Source organism: Petaurus breviceps, unplaced genomic scaffold, assembly GCF_028583685.1.
Source record: "Petaurus breviceps papuanus isolate PSGF00001 unplaced genomic scaffold, PetGlider_PUasm1.0 99, whole genome shotgun sequence".
NCBI lineage: Eukaryota > Metazoa > Chordata > Mammalia > Diprotodontia > Petauridae > Petaurus > Petaurus breviceps.
The window spans coordinates 23,283,935-23,302,441 of record NW_027187465.1 but is presented as its reverse complement, the minus strand read 5'-3'; the positions used below and the strand labels follow the sequence as shown (position 1 = coordinate 23,302,441).

The 18,507-nt window shown below is 40.7% G+C and overlaps 1 protein-coding gene across 1 annotated transcript in view; it reads right to left on the bottom strand.

The window, feature by feature from the left end:
* LOC138156168 (P2X purinoceptor 7-like) overlaps positions 1-18,507 on the bottom strand; it is a 34,031-nt gene that overhangs the window by 5,742 nt on the left and 9,782 nt on the right. Inside the window, exons 4-8 of the mRNA XM_069081384.1 lie at positions 15,245-15,317; positions 13,759-13,900; positions 6,064-6,144; positions 5,740-5,869; positions 3,615-3,778 (exon numbers count right to left, since the gene is read on the bottom strand). Coding sequence (XP_068937485.1) covers positions 3,615-3,778; positions 5,740-5,869; positions 6,064-6,144; positions 13,759-13,900; positions 15,245-15,317 — 590 coding nt within the window. The remainder of the gene's footprint in view (positions 1-3,614; positions 3,779-5,739; positions 5,870-6,063; positions 6,145-13,758; positions 13,901-15,244; positions 15,318-18,507) is intronic.

Below are 18,507 nucleotides of genomic sequence, written 5' to 3'. Positions count from 1 at the left end.
TGCTGCTAAAATAGAGGAGAGGGGTCTGAAGAAAGGATAAGCACATGCTTGCATGTACTTGGGGCCAGTCTCTAGGGTCCCATAAATCCTTATAATGATGAACAATGTTGAGTTGGGATTGGACCATATGCTGACCCACTCCCTTAGTAAGCCAGTTGCCAAAGTGTTCAATCAAACTGTACCCAGTCCTTTTGTTCTACAATATCCAAATCATTTTGCACACCTTCAAGAGGGAATGAGAAGTAACACCTGCTGGTCCATTTTCTAGTGTGGCTTTGTTCCTCAGGCCCAAGACTCCAATCCAAACCCAAGAACTATTCTCAGGGCTTTCATTCCCACGTCCCTGCTTCTACTAATCCAAGATCAACACCAAGTATCAATTACACAGTGAGTAGCTGCTTTCTAATTTGACATTAAAATGAACAAGTCTTTAGCTCTTGAAGGTCATTAAAACCTTCAGAGAACAGGGACGTTTAAAATCAAACTCCAGCAGTCCTATTACTCTTTGGGAAATAATAACGTTGCCTTCTAGGCTATCATTAAAGGCTTAGGACACTAAGGGAGCTTGTCCTTGCATACCAATAATTGTAGGCCAAGTAGGGCCCAGAATATGGAGCAGGGACACAGGAACAGAAGAGGGCAGTTGGTCCACAATCATTTATTAAATGCTTAATACATAGCAGGCTCTGCCAAATGTACAAATGACCCTCCTCTGCTATCTTTGCCAAAACTTGAGAGTTCCAGTTTTTTGAAATGGATGATTAATAAAGCTTGAATCATATGTCACAGAAGGTCAACTCCACTCCCCCCACCCCCAACCTTATTTCTTCTTTTAGAATTGATGTAGTTGGAAGAGTGCTTGACTTGAAACCATTAGGGTGGGTTCGAATCATACCTCTTAGCCTTATTAGCTGATGTGGTCATACACAAGTCATAGCTTCTCTGAACCTGTACCAGGATATAACAACAGCACCCACCTCAGAGGGCTGTTCATGACCATCAGAAGAGATTAAAGAGTAGACTTGAATTCAAGTTAGAAAAGCTCACATTTCTCTATCACTTTGAGGTCTTCAAAGAGCTTTACAATTATTAACTCATTTGATACTCATGACAATGCTGGGAAGTAGGCACTATAGTCATCCCCATTTTACAGAGGAGGAAACTGAGGGAGACAGAGGTGAAGGGACATGCCAGCTACAACCTTAGGAGGTAGGTGTTATTATCCCCATTTTACAGAGGAGGAAACTAAGGCAGACAGAGGTAAAGTGACTTGCCTAGTGTCATACAGCTGGTAAGTGTCTGAGGTTAGATTTGAACTCAGGTCTTTCTGACTCCGAGTTCAACCTTCTAGCCACTGGGCCACTGTTTTTACTTTTGTTCTTCTATTTCCCAGAACTCTGGTGTAGCTATTTAATAAACGTTTATTAAATGGAAGTGAGACAAATATGTCATTGCTTTATTATAAATGTTAGATGTTATTATTTTAAATATGTGGGGAGAAGATGATTAAGAATATGTCCATTAACAGGACCAATTGAATAGGAAGGTATGATACTTAAAAGGTGAAATTTAGAGGTGAGAGAGGAACATAACGATAGGAGATGGGGAGAGACAGAATGGGGTAAATTATCCCATATGGAAGAGGCAAGAGAAAATGGTTACAATGGAAGGGAAGAATAGGAAAGCAAAAGGGAATGGGTCAACCTTATTCTCATTGAATTTGGCTCGGGGAGGGAATGACATACACACTAAATAGGGTATCTCACCCTACAGGAGAGTAAGGGGAAAGGGGATGATGGAAGGGAGGGCAGGCTGGGGGTGGGGAGGGAAGTTAGAAGCACCCACTTTTGAAAAGGGATGGGATCAAAGTAGAGAATAGAACAAGTAGGGGGTGGGATAGGAGGGAGGGAAATATAGTCAGTCTTTCACAATATATCCACTATGGAAATGTTTTGTGTAGCTACACATGTACAACCTATATTGAATTGCTTATCTTCCCAGTAAGGGTGGGTGATGAGGGAAGAAGGGAAAGAATCTGAAATTTAAAGTTTTAAAATCAAATGTTTTCAAAATATTATTATTTATTATTATTTTACATGCAACTGGGAAATAAAATATACAGGCACTGGGATATAGAGATCCATCTTGCCCTGCTGGAAAGTCAGAGGGGGAATGGGGGAGGGTATAGGACAGAGCAGACTGGGGGAGGGGGTAAACAGTGGGATCACAGTTTTGAGGAGGTGGATAGGGAAAATATGGGGAGAAAATTTGTAACTCAAAATCTTATGGAAATGAATGATATAAACTAAAAATAAACATAAAATTTAATAAAAAAAAAAGAATATGCCCATTAAGAATAAAGCTTGGGTATTCTGATATATATGCCAAAAGTCTTAGTGTAGTTTGAAGCTATTAAAGGTGAACACTTCCATTTTGAAGGTAGAATGGGAAGAAATCCATTTAGCATGCAGTCTGGAAATGAGTCACTTGACAGGAACAATGGGTGCTACAAGAAAATGTTTGCATTTGAATTTTCATTTAACTATTTGTTTGGTCATTTAAGTTATTAAGCTTAAAACTGTGCTGAGATTTTTGGGATACCTGTGTGTGTGTGTATGTGTGGTGTGTGTGTATGTGTATCATACTTGTTCATTTCTTTCAGTTGTGTCTGACTCTTTGTGACCCCATTTGGGGTTTTCTTGGCAAAGAGACTGGTTGGCCATTTCATTCTCCAGACCATTTTACAGATGAGGAAACTGAGGCAAACAAAGTTAAGTGACTTGTCCAGGGTCACACAGCTAGGAAGTGTCTGAGGACAGATTTGAACTGATGAAGATGAGTCTACCAGACTCCAAGCCTGGCCCTCTGGGCACTATGGCGCCACCTAGCTTCCACGTAATCATATATCATAGGTAATATGTATGTATCTGTGTCTTAACCCTAAAATATTATTATTATATGTAGAACACTATTAAATGCATTAGAGCATGAGAAAACTCATCACAACTCATCTAACACTGTAATGAGTATTGTTGTGTGTGTGTGTATGTTTGTGTGTGTGTGAAATTGCTGGATCAACATTTTACCTACCTCCTCACCATTTGAACAGCTCCCTCCTGGTCCACGCTTTTTGGCAAGCCAGAAGACTCCAAGAAGAAAGAAAGAAAGAAAGAGGGAGAGAGAAGAAGGAGCTAGGGATGCCTAGAGAGCAGAAGTTCTTAAGCTGATGAAGAATTCCGACTACACTCGTGGTTGGGGCTGGGGGGAACTGAGGCTCATCCAAGGTTGGCTGGGTTTTTCCAAATGCTGAGTCTTCAGAGCTGAGTACGTTTCCCAGGAAGTGGCCGAGCCATCAGTTCAGCACTCCATGAGGTGTGCTTCAGCTAGGGGAGACCTGCTGGGTGCCCCCATTGGACATGTTCCATGCCTCCTAGACCAGCCAGCAGCTATTCCCACCACCTACTACTCACAATGGATCAGGTTAGTTTGGGAGAAAGTTAGATAGATACAAGACCTTGGAACGGAGGCAATTCCTGCCTTAGAGGGCAAATCTCTTAAATGTTGCTTGGAGGGCTGACCTGACTCTTGGTTCATCATGCACTGGTTTTATGTACCTGAAAGATCCTGATAAAACTGAAGCTAACCAGCTATTCTCTGGTTGCAAAGACTTCTTGGTCATCTTGTTGTCCAGGCGACGGAAGCTGTATTTGGGGCTGCAGGAATGGAACCAAGCATCTAGGTTACAGTCCCAGTAGATCTCAATGCCCACAATTCCACCCTGGAAAGGGGAAACAGAAACTTACATGAAGGATAGCACCCCAGTGAATGTGAGTTCTCTGCTGTAGCCAAACCTACCTACACTTTCTCAGCATCACACCTGGGAGGCCTTCCCCCCAGTCAATCCACAGTTATTAAACATCTACTGTGTTTCCGGCTCTAGGCTAGGGCTGGAGATACTAACACAAAGGATGAAACAAGCCCTGCCCTCAAGGAGCTTACATTCCATTGGGGAAGTTAACAAGTAACATTGGGGAAGTTAATAAGTAACACATACTGTAATACAGAATAAATATATACAGAACAATTATGAAATCAGTACAAGGGGGATAGGGAGGGGGGCACTAATAGCTGGAGGGGAAAAGGAAAGTGTTGATGTAGAAGGTGGTTCTTGAAGGAAGAAGGAATCTGTCCGTAATTAATTAGCATTTATTAAACAGGACCTGTGCTAAGTGCTGGGAATATAAATAAAAAGCTAAAATAGTCCTTGCCTTCTAGGATCTTATATCTTACTGAGTTTACATATAGGTACATACTAATTAGTTAAGTAATGGCCTATAATGACTAACATTTATATAACACTTTAAGTTTTGGAAAGTGATATACATACATACAGAGAAAGAGAGAGGAGAGAGGAAAAGAGAGAGAGAAAGAGAGAGGAGGAGAAAGAAATGAAAGACAGAGGAGAGAAAGAGAGAGAGAGAGAAACATTTGATCCAAAGTAGATGGAAAGTCATTTTAGAAAGGGAGGCAAAGAAGTAGAGATTAAGAATGAGTTCATCTGGGGCAGCTAGGTGGCACAGTGAATAGAGCACTGGCCCTGGAGTCAGGAGGGCCTGAGTTCAAATCTGGTCTTAAACACTTGACACACTTATTAGCTGTGTGACCTTGGACAAGTCACTTAACCTTAATTTTCTTGCCTTCTCCCTCCAAAAAAAAAAAAATAGCGAGTGCACCCAGGGATAGGGGACAGCCAGTGCAAAGGTATGGCAATGTGTGATGGAGTATTATATGTGAAGAACAGAGAGAACAGTTTGGCTGGATCTTAGAATGCAAAACAGGGAACGATGTCCAATGAGACTGCAAAAATAAGATTGGGCCTGATTGTGAAGGGTTTTAAAACCAAACAGAAGAGTTTATATTTTATCCTAACAACCCATCTTTTCTGACTTAGTTGAAATTCCTCTGCTTCTATGAAACATCCCTTGACAACCTTAACAAAAATGCTTTTTCCTTCCCCTCCTTGAACATACTCAGAAACCTTTACAATCAAACTTAGCAAAGCAATGGGAAACATTTATCTAAACCAGTCACGCGTAAACAAAAAACAAAACCCAAAACAAAAAAATCATGTAACAGTAAAGGATCTGTGTAAAAGGAATAAAAATTGCTAGGGAAAAAAAGAATCTCCATCTTGTCTAAAATGGAAAAGAGGGGAATCGAGAATACACCCTCAGCTCCTTGACCTCATGGCCAAAGTGTGATACATGCACTTGCACTCTCTAGGTACCACTGGTTACCAGTGCCTGTCTGTCTGTGGGAGATATCTGCTTTCACTCAAACAGTTTCTGCTCTTTCTCTGCCCATCTCTCAATGCCCTCAAGTTTTGCATGGTTACCAGATCTCATATTTTCTAGTCTCCAAAATCCTGCATAGCTGTGAGCATCAACTCCTTCTTTCATCTCAGTAGTCTTTGGAGGCTTGTGGAAAGGGCTACATAAGTATATACAGAATGAATATGTCACATAAATTCATAATCTCTATACGGCAGTGATAAGGGGCTTGTGGAATGCCCAAGAGAAGTCTTACCTCCTGGGCATGGTATCCCAGTAATCTGGTCCCTTGTGGATTCCATCTTATATGGCAGTTGCTATAGTCTATCCATTCCCCTGCAAACTCTGAACCAAATTCGCATGAGGATGTCTAGGAAGATGCTCTTCATAGTAACATGACTCTACTTACATGGATGGCCACAGATGAAAAATTTTCCCCTGTTTCCTGTAAGATATCTCCTAGCCGGAAAATTGGACAGTCTGGCTTCAAGGTCTTGTGAAATGTACAGGCAATGTTGGTTCCTGGATGGATATTTCTTCTGCAAAAGTGAAAAACAAATGACAGAGTCATCTTTGTTGAAAAGTTGTATCCACTCGGTCTTTGTAGCAGAGCCAGGAATTGGGTACATTTATCTAGCGTAGTTGGGGCCCAGGAAGTGAATGAATGAATGAAAAAGAGTTCATATAAAATTGTAGCTGTGGCCTGGGAAATAAGTGAATGAAAACTACTTACGTGCTATAGTTGTGGCCTGGGAAGTGAATACTGTTCTTTATGAGGACAGTGAAGTTTTCAGCACTGGCCAGGAGTGCTGGCCTGAAAGAAGAAATGACATAATGTGCTATGGTGATCATCGTCCAGAACCAGCTACGCAAAAATGATGACAATTGCCCCCAAAACATATATGGGACCCTCCTATGTGCAGAAACCTGAGCTTGCTCAGGGATGTGGAGGTGTGCATAAATACATCAAATAAGACACAGTCTTGTGTGTCCCTGACCTTAAGGACCTCACAGCTGGGTAAGGAGGCAGATGGTTGTTCAATTGTGCCTGAACCCCTTTGGGGTTTTCTTGGCAAAGACACTGGAGTGGTTTGCCATTTCCTTCTCCAGCTCATTTTACAGATGAGGAAACGGAGACAAACAGGGTTAAGCGACTTGCCCAGGGTCACACAGCTGGTGAATATTTAAGGCTGGATTTGAACTCATGAAGATGAATCTTCCTGATTCCAAGCCCAGTGCTCAATCTACTGTGACACCTGGCTGTCCTGGGTGGCAGGACAAATATAAAAAAATTTTCAATCCAATTCCACAAATGGTCATTAGGTTCCTATTGAAGGCACTTTTTAATACACAGACAAAACTGATAAAATGGTTCCTACCTTCAAGGATTTTAGTTAGATACTGGAGGATAAAACAGGTAAAGAAAGGAAGAAAGAAAAGATAGTCTGAGAAGGAGATTGCACTAACAGTTTAGGAAGTGCTTCATGAGCTGATCTTTGAAGGAAGTTAGGGATTCTAAAGGTCAAGGTGAAGAATGAGGGAATTCCTGGGGGGGGGGGGGGGGGGGGTTCAGCCTCTGCAAAGGTATGGAGGGTGGAAATGGAATGCCGAGGGTCAGGGAGCACCTAGTAGGCTAACTTGACTGGAAAGTAGTGTAACTTTAGGTTCGAAAGGACCAATTGTTGGGACTCTTTCCTCATTGGTGGAGATTGATTATTCAATATCTAGAGCCTGTGTGAGGGTCAGGTGGAGTCCGCGAGAGCTGGGGAGAAGAGAGATCCGCTGTTTTGGGGGCTTCTAGCTAACTCTAATGCCTGGAGTTTTTATTGCATCCCACACAGTTACTTTGTATCTTTCCCCCCATGTCTTTTGTATTTCCTTCATTCTATCACCAATCTTGACTTCAAAGGGCTGTTGGCTGAGGATGTCTTCTTTCTCTCAGTCGAGGGGTAATGGACTAGGCACAGAATGAGGCATATTGGTAGACGTGGCCAAGGTGCTGGTGGGTTTTGCTTAAGTATTGCTGTTAGAATTTTTCAGTCGTGTCTGACTTTGTGACCTCATTTCTTAAGACAGCCATCATGTCCCATCTACACCTTCCTTTTTCCAGGCTGAACAACTCTACTTCCTTTCAATGATCCTCACATGAAATTCCCCAGGTTATCAATGTCCTTCTTAAAATGCATTGTCCAGAACTGAGCTCAATTTTCTTTTTTTTTTTCCAATTTGTTTTTTAGTTTTCAACATTCATTTCTACAAGATTTTGAGTTACAAATCTTCTCCCCATCTCTCCCCTATCCCCACCCCAAGATACCAAGCATACTGAATACCCCTTCCCCCAATCTGTTCTCTCTTATGTCATCCCCCATTCCCCCTCAACTTTCTTGTAGGGTAAGATGGATTTCTATACCCCATTGCCTGAATATCTTATTTCCTGGTTGCATGTAAAAAACAATTTTTAACATTTGTTTTTAAAATTTTGATTTCCAGATTCTTTCCCTTCTTCCCTCCTCACCCACCCCTACTGGGAAGACAAACAATTCAATATAGGTTGTATATGTGTAGTTATGCAAAACATATCCATAGTAGTTATAGTGTGAAAGACTAACTGTATTTCCCTCCATCCTATCCCACTCCCATTTTTTCTATTTTCTTCTTTGACCCTGTCCCTTTTCAAAAGTGTTTGGTTCTAATTTCCCCTCCCCTAATCTGCCCTCCCTTCTATCATTCCCCCTCTTATCCCCTTCCCCCCTACTTTACTGTAGCATAAAATACCCAATTGAGTGTGTATGCTATTCCTTCCTTAAGCCAAATCCAATGAGAATAAGGCTGATTCATTCCCTTTTACCTGCCTGCTCTTCCCCTCCATTGTAGCAGTCTTCTCTTGCCTCTTTTATGTGAAATAATTTACTATATTCTATCTCTCCCTTTCTCCTTCTCCCAATATATTCCTCTCTTACCTCTTAATTTTATTTTTTAGATATCATCCCTTCATATTCAACTCATCCTGTGTCCTCTATGTATACATGTACACACACATATACACACATATGCCCTCCTATACATACATATATATGCATGTATACACATATATACATATATATTCCCTTCAACTATCCTCATACTGAGAAAAGTCTCATGAGTTATAATTGTTGTTTTTCCATGTAGGAATGTAAATAGTTCAACTTTAATAAGTTCCTTATGATTTCTTTTTCCTCTTTACCTTCTTATGCTTTTCTTGCTTCTTGTATTTGAAAGTCAAATTTTCTGTTAAGCTCTGTTTTTTTTTTCATCAAGAATACTTGAAAGTCCTCTATTTCATTGAATGACCATATTTTCCTCTGAAGTATTATACTCAGTTTTGCTGGGTAGGTGATTCTTGCTTTTAATCCTAGCTCCTTTGACCTCCAGAATATCCTTTAATGTAGAAGCTGCTAGATCTTGTGTTATCCTGATTGTGTTTCCACAGTACTCAAATTGTTTCTTCCTGATAGCTTATAATATTTTCTCCTTGACCTAGAAACTCTGGAGTTTGGCTATAATATTCCTAGGAGTTTTCTTTTTGGGATCTTTTTCAAGAGGTGATTGGTGAATTCTTTTAATTTCTATTTTGCCTTCTGTTTCTAGAATATCAGAGCATTTTTCCTTGAGGATTTCTTGAAAGATCATGTCTGGGCTCTTGTTTTGATCATTGCTTTCAGGTAGTCCAGTAATTTTAAAATTATCTCTCCTGGATCTAGTTTCCAGGTCAGCAGTGTTTCCAATGAGATATTTCACATTGCCTTCTATTTTTTGGATTTGTTTGCATCTGTTTTATAATCTTGATTTCTCATAAAGTCATTAGCTTCCATTTACTCCAGTCTAATTTTGAAGGAATTATTCTCTTTAGGGAGTTTTTGAAATTTCTTTTCCATCTGGGCTATTAGACTTTTTAAGGCATTCTTCTCCTCATGGGCTTTTTGGACCTCTTTTGCCATTCGAGTTAGTCTATTTTTTAAGGTGTTATTTTCTTCAATCAGGCTGTTGACTTGTTTTCATGATTTTCTTGAATCATTCTCATTTCTTTTCCTAATTTTTCCCCTACTTCTCTTACTAGATTTTCAAAATCCTTCTTGAGTTCTTCTTGTGTTATCCTGATTGTGTTTCCACAGTACTCAAATTGTTTCTTCCTGATAGCTTATAATATTTTCTCCTTGACCTAGAAACTCTGGAGTTTGGCTATAATATTCCTAGGAGTTTTCTTTTGCCATTTGAGTTAGTCTATTTTTTAAGGTGTTATTTTCTTCAATCAGGCTGTTGACTTATTTTCATGATTTTCTTGAATCATTCTCATTTCTTTTCCTAATTTTTCCTCTACTTCTCTTACTAGATTTTCAAAATCCTTCTTGAGTTCCTCCATGGCCTGCGGCCACTTCATATTTTTCTTAGATGCTTTTAATGTAGGAGTTTTGACTTTGTTGTCTTCTTCTGGTTCTATGTTTTGATCCTCTTTGTCCCCATAAAAGGATTCTATAGTCTGATTGTGCTTCCTCTGTTGGCTCATCTTGCCAGCCAATTATTTGACTTTTGAGCTCTTTGTTATGGTAGAACTCTGCTTCCAGAGTGGAGAGTGATATGTCCCAAATTTCTGGGATTTTGCACAGCTGTTGTCAGAGATATGAGGAGGGCCCCCTCTCTACAGCCTCCACAAGCTCTGCCGTGCTAGCGCTCCTCACCCCAGGACTGCCACCCAAGATTGAGACCCAGATCCAAGCAGGTCAAAGCAAGAGCAATTCCCCATGCAGAAGCTACAGCTGCTACCTCTGCTGCCCTGGGGCCAGGGACTAGACTACTCTTCTCTCACCCAGTTCCAACAGAGTTCCACACTGACCTTTTACTTTCTCTTTGGTGTTTATAGGTTGAGAAGTCTGGAAACTGCCACAGCTGCCGGTGATTCAATCTCCTGAAGTCTGCTCTGGCAGGTCTAGGGCCCCAGGTCTGGGTTGGCAAAGCTCATACAGGACTAAAATTTGTACAGTCATTTTTTACAAGTATTGGAGGTGGTTGGAGTGGTAGCTCAAGCAAGTTCCTGCTTTTACTCTGCCATCTTCTCTGAGCTCAGTTTTCAAGATGTTTCTGGGGTTGTGTGGAGTATCAGAGATAAGGGTCTTTGGTGACCTCATTGTCACCTCATGTCAGGACTTGTGTTTCATCTTATTTAAATTAGGGTGATGTCTTGACTTTTGTGTGAATTGGACTTAAGTGAGGCATAAATAAGATAATAAAAATGTGATACCGTCTCTGGGCTATTCCCTCAGCTGGGTCTCTAGGGGTGTGACAGTGACCTAGGGCTAACTCCAGTGGTATTCTGGAACTGACTCTTGAGACCCCATTATTAAAATTTCAATATGAGTATTTATAGCTCAGAAATCAGCAAATGCCACAAAGCAGAGATTGATGTATTATTATGTTGATTGTCTAGATTTAAGAAAGTGATATAGAATGTTAATGCTAATAGCTGTGTGACCCTAAGCAAGTCATTTCACCTTGTTTTCTTCAGTTTCTTCATCTGTACAAGAGCTAGAGAAGGAAATGGCAAACCATTCCTATATCTTTGCCAAGAAAACCCTAGACATCTTTGATAAAGACCTAATTTCTCAACTAAAGAACAGAGTCAAATTTACAAGAATTCAAGTCATTCCCCAATTTATACCGTGTTTCCCCGATAATAAGTCCTCCCTGAAAATAAGCCCTATTGAGATTGCTACTGTAGTGAAGGTGATCCCCTGCGCTACACGCTACATTACGGTACCCTCTGTATGCACCGTCTCCCCCCCCCCCGTGAAACGCACGCCGCGCTCCGAGCTGCATCCAATCAGAGCTGCAGCAGTGAGCGCGTCATCCTGTTCTTCCCCAGTGATTTGCTTATTGAATAAAGGTACATTTTTTTGTTCACATTTACCTGTTTATTAAAATTGCTGTCAATGTTCATTAAAATAAGCCCTCCCCTGAAAATAAGCCCTCTGGTGTTTTTTCTGTCCAAAAAAAATAATAAGACAGTGTCTTATTATCAGGGAAACATGGGGTAAATGGTCAAAGGATATGAACAGGGCATTTTTAGACAAATCAAAGATATCTATAGTCATATGAAAAAATGTTCTACATCACTATTGATTAGAGAAATGCAGATTAAAACAACCTTGAGGTATCACCTCACACTTACCAAATTGGCTAATTTGACAGAAAAGAAAAATGATAAATATTGGAAGGAATGTGGGAAAATTGGGACACTAATGCACTGTTGGTGGAGTTGTGAACTGATCCAAATCTCCACCATTGTGGAGAACAATTTGGAACTATGTCCAAAGTGTTATAAAAGTGTTCATGTCCTTTGACCCAGCAATGCCATTACTAGGCCTGTATCTTAAAGAATTTTTTTTCTTTTTGGAGGGCAGTTGGGGTTAAGTGACTTGCCCAAAGTCACACGGCTAGTTTTTGTGTTAAGTGTCTGAGGCCAAATTTGAACTCTGGTCCTTCTGACTCCAGGGCCAATGTTCTATTCACTGCACCACCTAGCTGCCCAAGAATTTTTTTTTTCAAAAAGGGAAAAAAACATATTTTTACAAAAATACTTAAAGCACTTCTTGGTGTGTGTTTCCCCAATTTATTTATTTATTTTTAGTTTTAAACATTCATTTCCACAAGATTTTGCATTACAAATTTTTCTCCCCATTTCCCCCTACCCTCTACCCCAAGATACCGAGCCTACTGAATACCCCTTCCCCTAATCTGTTCTCTCTTATATCCACTTATAGCATTTCTTTTTGTGGTGACCAAGAATTGGAAATTGAGGGGATATCAGTCACTTAAGGAATGACTGAACAAGATGTGATATATAATGATAACAGAATATTATTGTGCTATAAGAAATAACAAATGGTATGATTTCAGAAAACCTGGAAATGCTTACATAAACTGATGAAAAATGAAGTGAGCAGATCCAGGAGAACATCGTATACAGTAACAGCGATTTTGTAAGATGATCAAATGTGAATGATTTAGCTATTCTCAGCTATACACTAATGATCCAAGACAATCCCAAAGGACCCATGATGATCACCCTCCTCTAGAAAAAGAACTGATGGAGTCTGAATACAGACTGATGCATACTATTTTAAATTTTCTTTCCTCCCTTCATTTCTTTCTTTAGTTCAAGTTTTCTTTCATAAAATGACTAATATGTGAATATATTTTACACGATTGCACATGTATAACCTATATCAGATTGCTTACTATCTCAGGAAGGGGGGAGGGGAGAGAGGAAAGGAAAGAATTTAGAACCCAAAACTTTAAAAAACCAAATGTTAAAAATTGTTTTTACATGTAATTATGGGGGGAAAATAAAATATTATTTAAAAAATCAAATTAAATTAAAATTTAAAAAAGAAAAATGCCAAATGAGGTCACGAAGAATTAGACATGACAAAAATGATTGAATAACAACTCGCCAAGCATTCTTTCCTTCCTGAGCCAATCAATCAATTAATAAACATTTATTAATGGCCTACTAATGCCAGGCAATCTGCTCTACTGAGCACTAGAGATACAAAAACAGGTGAAAGATAGTCCCTGCCCTCAAGGAGCTTACAGTCAAAAAGCTATTTGCATTTTGTAAGGGGATCAGGGCATAGACCCATTTTACAGCTATGTCAGCACCTCATTCTCATCTTATGATTAGAGTCTAGAATTTCTTTGAAACAGCAACTAAGGAGTGTGAATTGGGGGTGGAGGGTGGGAAACCATATATATTCTTTCATACAAAATTTCATATAAAATAGGTAGAAAGTCATTTAGGGAGTTGGGGGAAGTACTAATGGTTTCCTGTGTATTTGCCTATCTGAGTGTCCCAGACCTACTGCCTGAACTTGATCAGGTTCTGCAAAAATCTAAGAGATCTCTAAGTTCTATCATCATTGCTCAGAGAGATTCAGTTCATTATGGCTAATGTGGAAATAGGTTTTGCATAACTTAACATGTATAATGGGAATCCTATTTCTTGCCTTTTCCATGAGTGGGGTAGCAGAGAGAGAATTTGGAACTGAAAATAAAAGTTAAAAATTAACAAAAAAAAGTATGAAGAATTCATTCATACACACATTCTTTTTTCAACAGATATTGCAATAATGCCTTCTGCATGCTCTATACCAGGGATGGGGAACCTGTGATTTTGTGTTCACATATCGCCCTCTAGTCCTCAATTGTGGCCCTTTGACTGAATCCATGCAGCCTGGACACTATATGTGGCCCTCTAGGACATCAACTACAGCCTTTTTCAGCCATAGGGCTGTATTTGAGGACCTAGAAGGCCACATGTGGCCTCGAGGCAGCAGGCTCCCCACCTCTGTGTTTACACTAAGACAGGAATGAGTCCATTCAGCTTCTCACTTACCTAGGAGCCTCTTTTATTGGCTCTATAGGACACCAGGCAGAGATTTCACAGGTCTTTTGGTGTTTGCAGATCTCGGGGACGTCACGGATCTTTGGGTGGTCACTAGTCAAGTTATACTTTATACAGTTTCCTGTCTGAACCCCTGTAGGAAGGATACCATTGTAAAGTCATGGCTGGAAAGAGTAGAGTGGCATGGTAGTAAGGGAGCTTGACTTGAAACCAGGAGAGACCTGGGCTCAGATCCTACCTCGGAAGCTTATTAGGTTCACTGATTTAACCTCTCTGAGCCTTGGCTTCTTCATTATTAAAATGTGGTGACTGAGACCTATAGCACCCAATTTAGAGGATTGTTGTAAGGCTCAATGGAGATATCTTATCAATCAATAAGCATTTATTAAATGCTTACTGTGTGCTAAGCTTTAGTCAAAAAGTCAGTCAATGAGCATATTTTTTTTTGGAAGAGCAATTGGGGTTAAGTGACTTGCCCAAGGTCACACAGATAATTTTTGTGTTAAGTGTCTGAGGCCAGATTTGAACTCAGGTCCTCCTGACTCCAGGACCAGTGCTCTATTCACTGAGCCACCTAGCCGCCCCAAGTCAATGAGCATTTATTGAGTACTTACTATGTGCCAGGCACTGTGCTAAGTGTAGGAATCTCTCTTTGCTTTGGATTTTGTGCTTGATACCCACCATGATGGTTGCTTTTGGCAAGGGTTCAACTGCCTGATGTTAATAGATATTACTAGAGAACCATTAAAAAAAAGTTGAATGTAACAAGCAAGTTATTATATATTTTAAGGTATTTTCAATTTCAATTCCATTCAGCAGGCATCTATTAAGCACCTACTGTGTACCAGCCTCTGGACTAGGAGCTGGGAATACAAAAAGCAAAAGGAAACACTCTCTGCCCTCCTGGAGCTTCCATTCTATTGGTAGAACAGAACATTCCTTCAGTCCTGTGCTGAGCTCCTGCTAAGTGTCACATACTGGTCTAGGTGTTGAGGATACAAAGATAAAAAAGAAGGAGTTTCCATTCTGTTTTAGACCTTGTGTTCTACTAGCATAGCCTTTGAGAACCCAGGGTCTCCTGCATGTGGCATTGGAGCAGGATTTGAGTTTATGGGGATCTGGGTGTACATTGGATAGAAATCTGAGCCTGGAGTCAGGAAGACCTGAGTTCACATTCAGCCTCAGACACTTACTAGCTGTGTGACCCTGAGCAAATCACTTCACCCTGTCTGCCTCAGTTTCCTCATCTGTAAAATGAGCTGGAGAAAGAAGTGACAAACCCCTTCAGTATCTTTGCCAAGAAAACCCCAAATTGGGTCATGAAGAGTAGGACGTGACTGAAATGACTGAGCAATAAGGAGAAGACTGAGGACTCTAGGTCCTGACAGAGGCTTAGGAAGAGTCACTGATGTGCCTAAAATGAGAGTTCTTTTATCATACCAGACTCAAGCTCTTAGGAACTGGAAATAACATGTACCTTTGCTCAGTGGGTCAGTCCTCCCCTTTTTGCAATCCTGATCAGAAGAACAGCAAGTGTTTTCGGTGGGATACTGTAGGGAAAACAAGAAAACAAGATAAGAGGGCATGAGCAAAAGCCTCAATCAATCATCCTACACAAAAGCATGGGATTTAGAGTCAGGTGTACTGACTTCAAGTCCTGAGTTTTCACGTCCCAATAGCTCTGTGACAAGCTTCAGTTCTTCATTTCCTAGAAAATGGAGATATCAGTATCTGTCCCATCAAACTCATAAGGTTGTTATATGAAAAAATACTTCACAAACTTTTTTTTTGCTTTTTTTCAAGGGATTAAGTGATTTGCCCAAGGTCACACAGCTAGTAAGTGTTAAGTGTCTGAGGCCAGATTTGAACTCAGGTCCTCCTGACTCCAGGACCGGTACTCTATTCACTGTGCCACCTAGCCGCTCCCAATACTTCACAAACTTTAAAGGTCCATATGAACAGAGTTACTCTTAAAAGATAGACCTCTTACGCCTTGACCATCTTCTCATGCTCCTCCCTTCCCACCAGGACCAAAGATTGTGCCATGGAGGAATCACATGGCCCATTGTATTTAGGCTGTCTTCACCTTGTAGCCCAGGCATACCTTGCCGCTGTGGATGTACCCTCCCCCAGGCCCAGTTTCCAATTCTGGACCCGTGAATATATCAATTCTACCTTTGCCACTAGAATGGGCATGCCCATCCATCTACTCTTCCATTGCTCTGCTCACCATCATTGTAACTTCCAAAACCAATACACCCTCCCAGGCCACTGCTGCCCTATGTGTGTCATCTCCCAAACAGTTGCATCCCTAGTGTTTAGCACAGCGCTCAGCCCCAAATAAGTGCTTTTCCCTTCATGTACTCACTCATTCATTCAGTTTTAAAAGGTGTTGGGCTGGCTACATTCAGTGACAATTGGAGACATGATGATGGATATGTGAGTTAGTTCATGGAATATACGGAGAGATGAGACTAGCAAATGGTACAGTTAGAAGGATTTAGGACTGGTTGGAGGATGAAGAGTAATTGATGGCTCAGTGTCAATTTCCAAGGAAGTCTCCAGTGGAGTGCCCCAGGGATGCTGTGCTTGGCTCTATGTTACTTAGCATTTTTTATCAATGACTTGTTGTTTTGTCTATTAGCCCTGTCTGACTCTTTTGTGACCCCATTTGGGATTTCTTGGCAAAGATAATGGAGTGATTTGCCATTTCCTTGTCCAGCTCATTTTAGAGATGAGGAAACTGAGGCAAACAGGTTAAGAGACTTACCTAAGGTCACACAGCTATCAAAGTGTCTGAGGCTGGATTTGAACTCAGGTCCTCAGGAACAATTGGGGTTAAGTGACTTGCCCAAAGTCATACAGCTAGTAAGTGTTAAGTGTCTGAGGCCAGATTTGAATCAGGTCCTCCTGACTCCAGGGCCAGCACCCTATCCACTAGCTTCTCAATCAATTACTTGGATAAAGGAATAGGTGGTTGACATCATACTAGGAGGGAGAGTTAATTCAATGGATAACAGAGTCAGGATCCCCCCAAATGGGCCAGAGCACTGAACTAAATTTGTGGGACATAACTAGAGTGGTCCTCAAAAACAAATCTATCTCACTGACCACTTATAGTAACAAAAAGCAAAAAGAATATTGAGTTGTATTTGCAAACAAAAGAAATCAGAGGTCAGCAAATGAACCCACAAATACCAGGCACAGGGAATTATCAGAATTAAGGAGAAATTTACACAATTCCAACTAAAATAATGACTGAAGGAATAAATGAGCTATTTAGGAAAATCCTGGTTAAGACTGCTGGGGCACAAAAAATCTAATTAAAAAGAAGAGTGAGGAAAACTAGATGACCAAAAATCTAAATTGAGAAGAGGGATAGCATAATTAATGGAGAAGAAACGAAGAACACTGCCAGAATTTAGCAATCTATTGGAAAATGTTCAACGTAATAGTTTGATTTGTACATGTAGAAGGTTGCTAGGTGGCCCTGGACCTGGAGTCAGGAAGAGCCAGACACTTACTAGCTGGGTGACCCTAGGTAAGTCTCTTCACCTGTTTGCCTCAGTTTCCTCAATTGTAAAATGGGCATGATACTAGCACTTACCTCTCAATGTTGTTGTGAGGATAGAAAGGAGATAATATTTGTAAAGCACTTTGCAAATCTTAAAGTGCTCTATAAATGTTAGTTATTCTTATTCTTATTCCTGGGGATAGAAAACTAGCCTCCAAATCAGAGCCTAGAATAAAATTCTGCCTCTGACACATGCTGGCTATGTGACCCTGGGCAAGTCACTTCACTTTTCAAGGCTGTGGGCAACTCTAAGACTATAAGTTGCAGAAAAGGGGTTGCCCTTCATTGGGAGAGGGGGTTTCCATACCCAGGAGTTTCCTTTACTAATGAAATCATGGGTCTAGTCATTATTTCTTGTTAATTCATTTTCAGTTGTATCTGACTCGTCATGACCCCATTTGAGGTTTTCTTGGCAAAAATATTGAAGTGATTTGACATTTCCTTCTCTAGCTCATTTTACAGATGAGGAAACTGAGATAAACAGGGTTAAGTGACTTGTCCAGGGTCACACAGCTAGTAAATGTCTGAGGTCACATTTGAACTCAGGTCTTTCTGACCTCAGGCCTGGCTCTCAATCTGCTGTGCCACCTAGACCTAAGTTCAAATCTGACCTCAGACACTTCGTGGCTGTGTGACCCTGGACAAGTCACACATCTCACACATCTTTAAGAGGGAGATAAGGATAGCCTCTCACACTCCCAGGCTCACTGTGAAGATCAGATGAGATAATATTTGTATTTATGCTCCTGAGATTCTGTTCTATGACCCTGCCAGGAGTTTTCTTATTGGTTAATTAAATTAACCATGATCTCCTAAAAGAACCCTGTTCTCCACCAAAGGGTACATAGGGCACTTTGAGGCCTTGTAGTAGATTATAAATGTCAGCGACTGCTATGGTCATCCCCTCCTCTGGAGAGGACAGAAAGCAGGACTGAGTTCCTTGCCTGGCTCAGAGCATTAGATGGACTGACCTCTTGCAGGTGTCTGGAACAGAGACTCAGTTTACCCCAGGGTTGTAGGAACCCTCAGGGGCCTCCATTGTCATTTCTAATTCAACTGATTCAGAGTATCTGCAGTAAGGCAGCTCCGAGAGAGAGAGAGAGAGAGAGAGAGAGAGAGAGAGAGAGAGAGAGAGAGAGACAGAGAGACAGAGACAGAGACAGAGA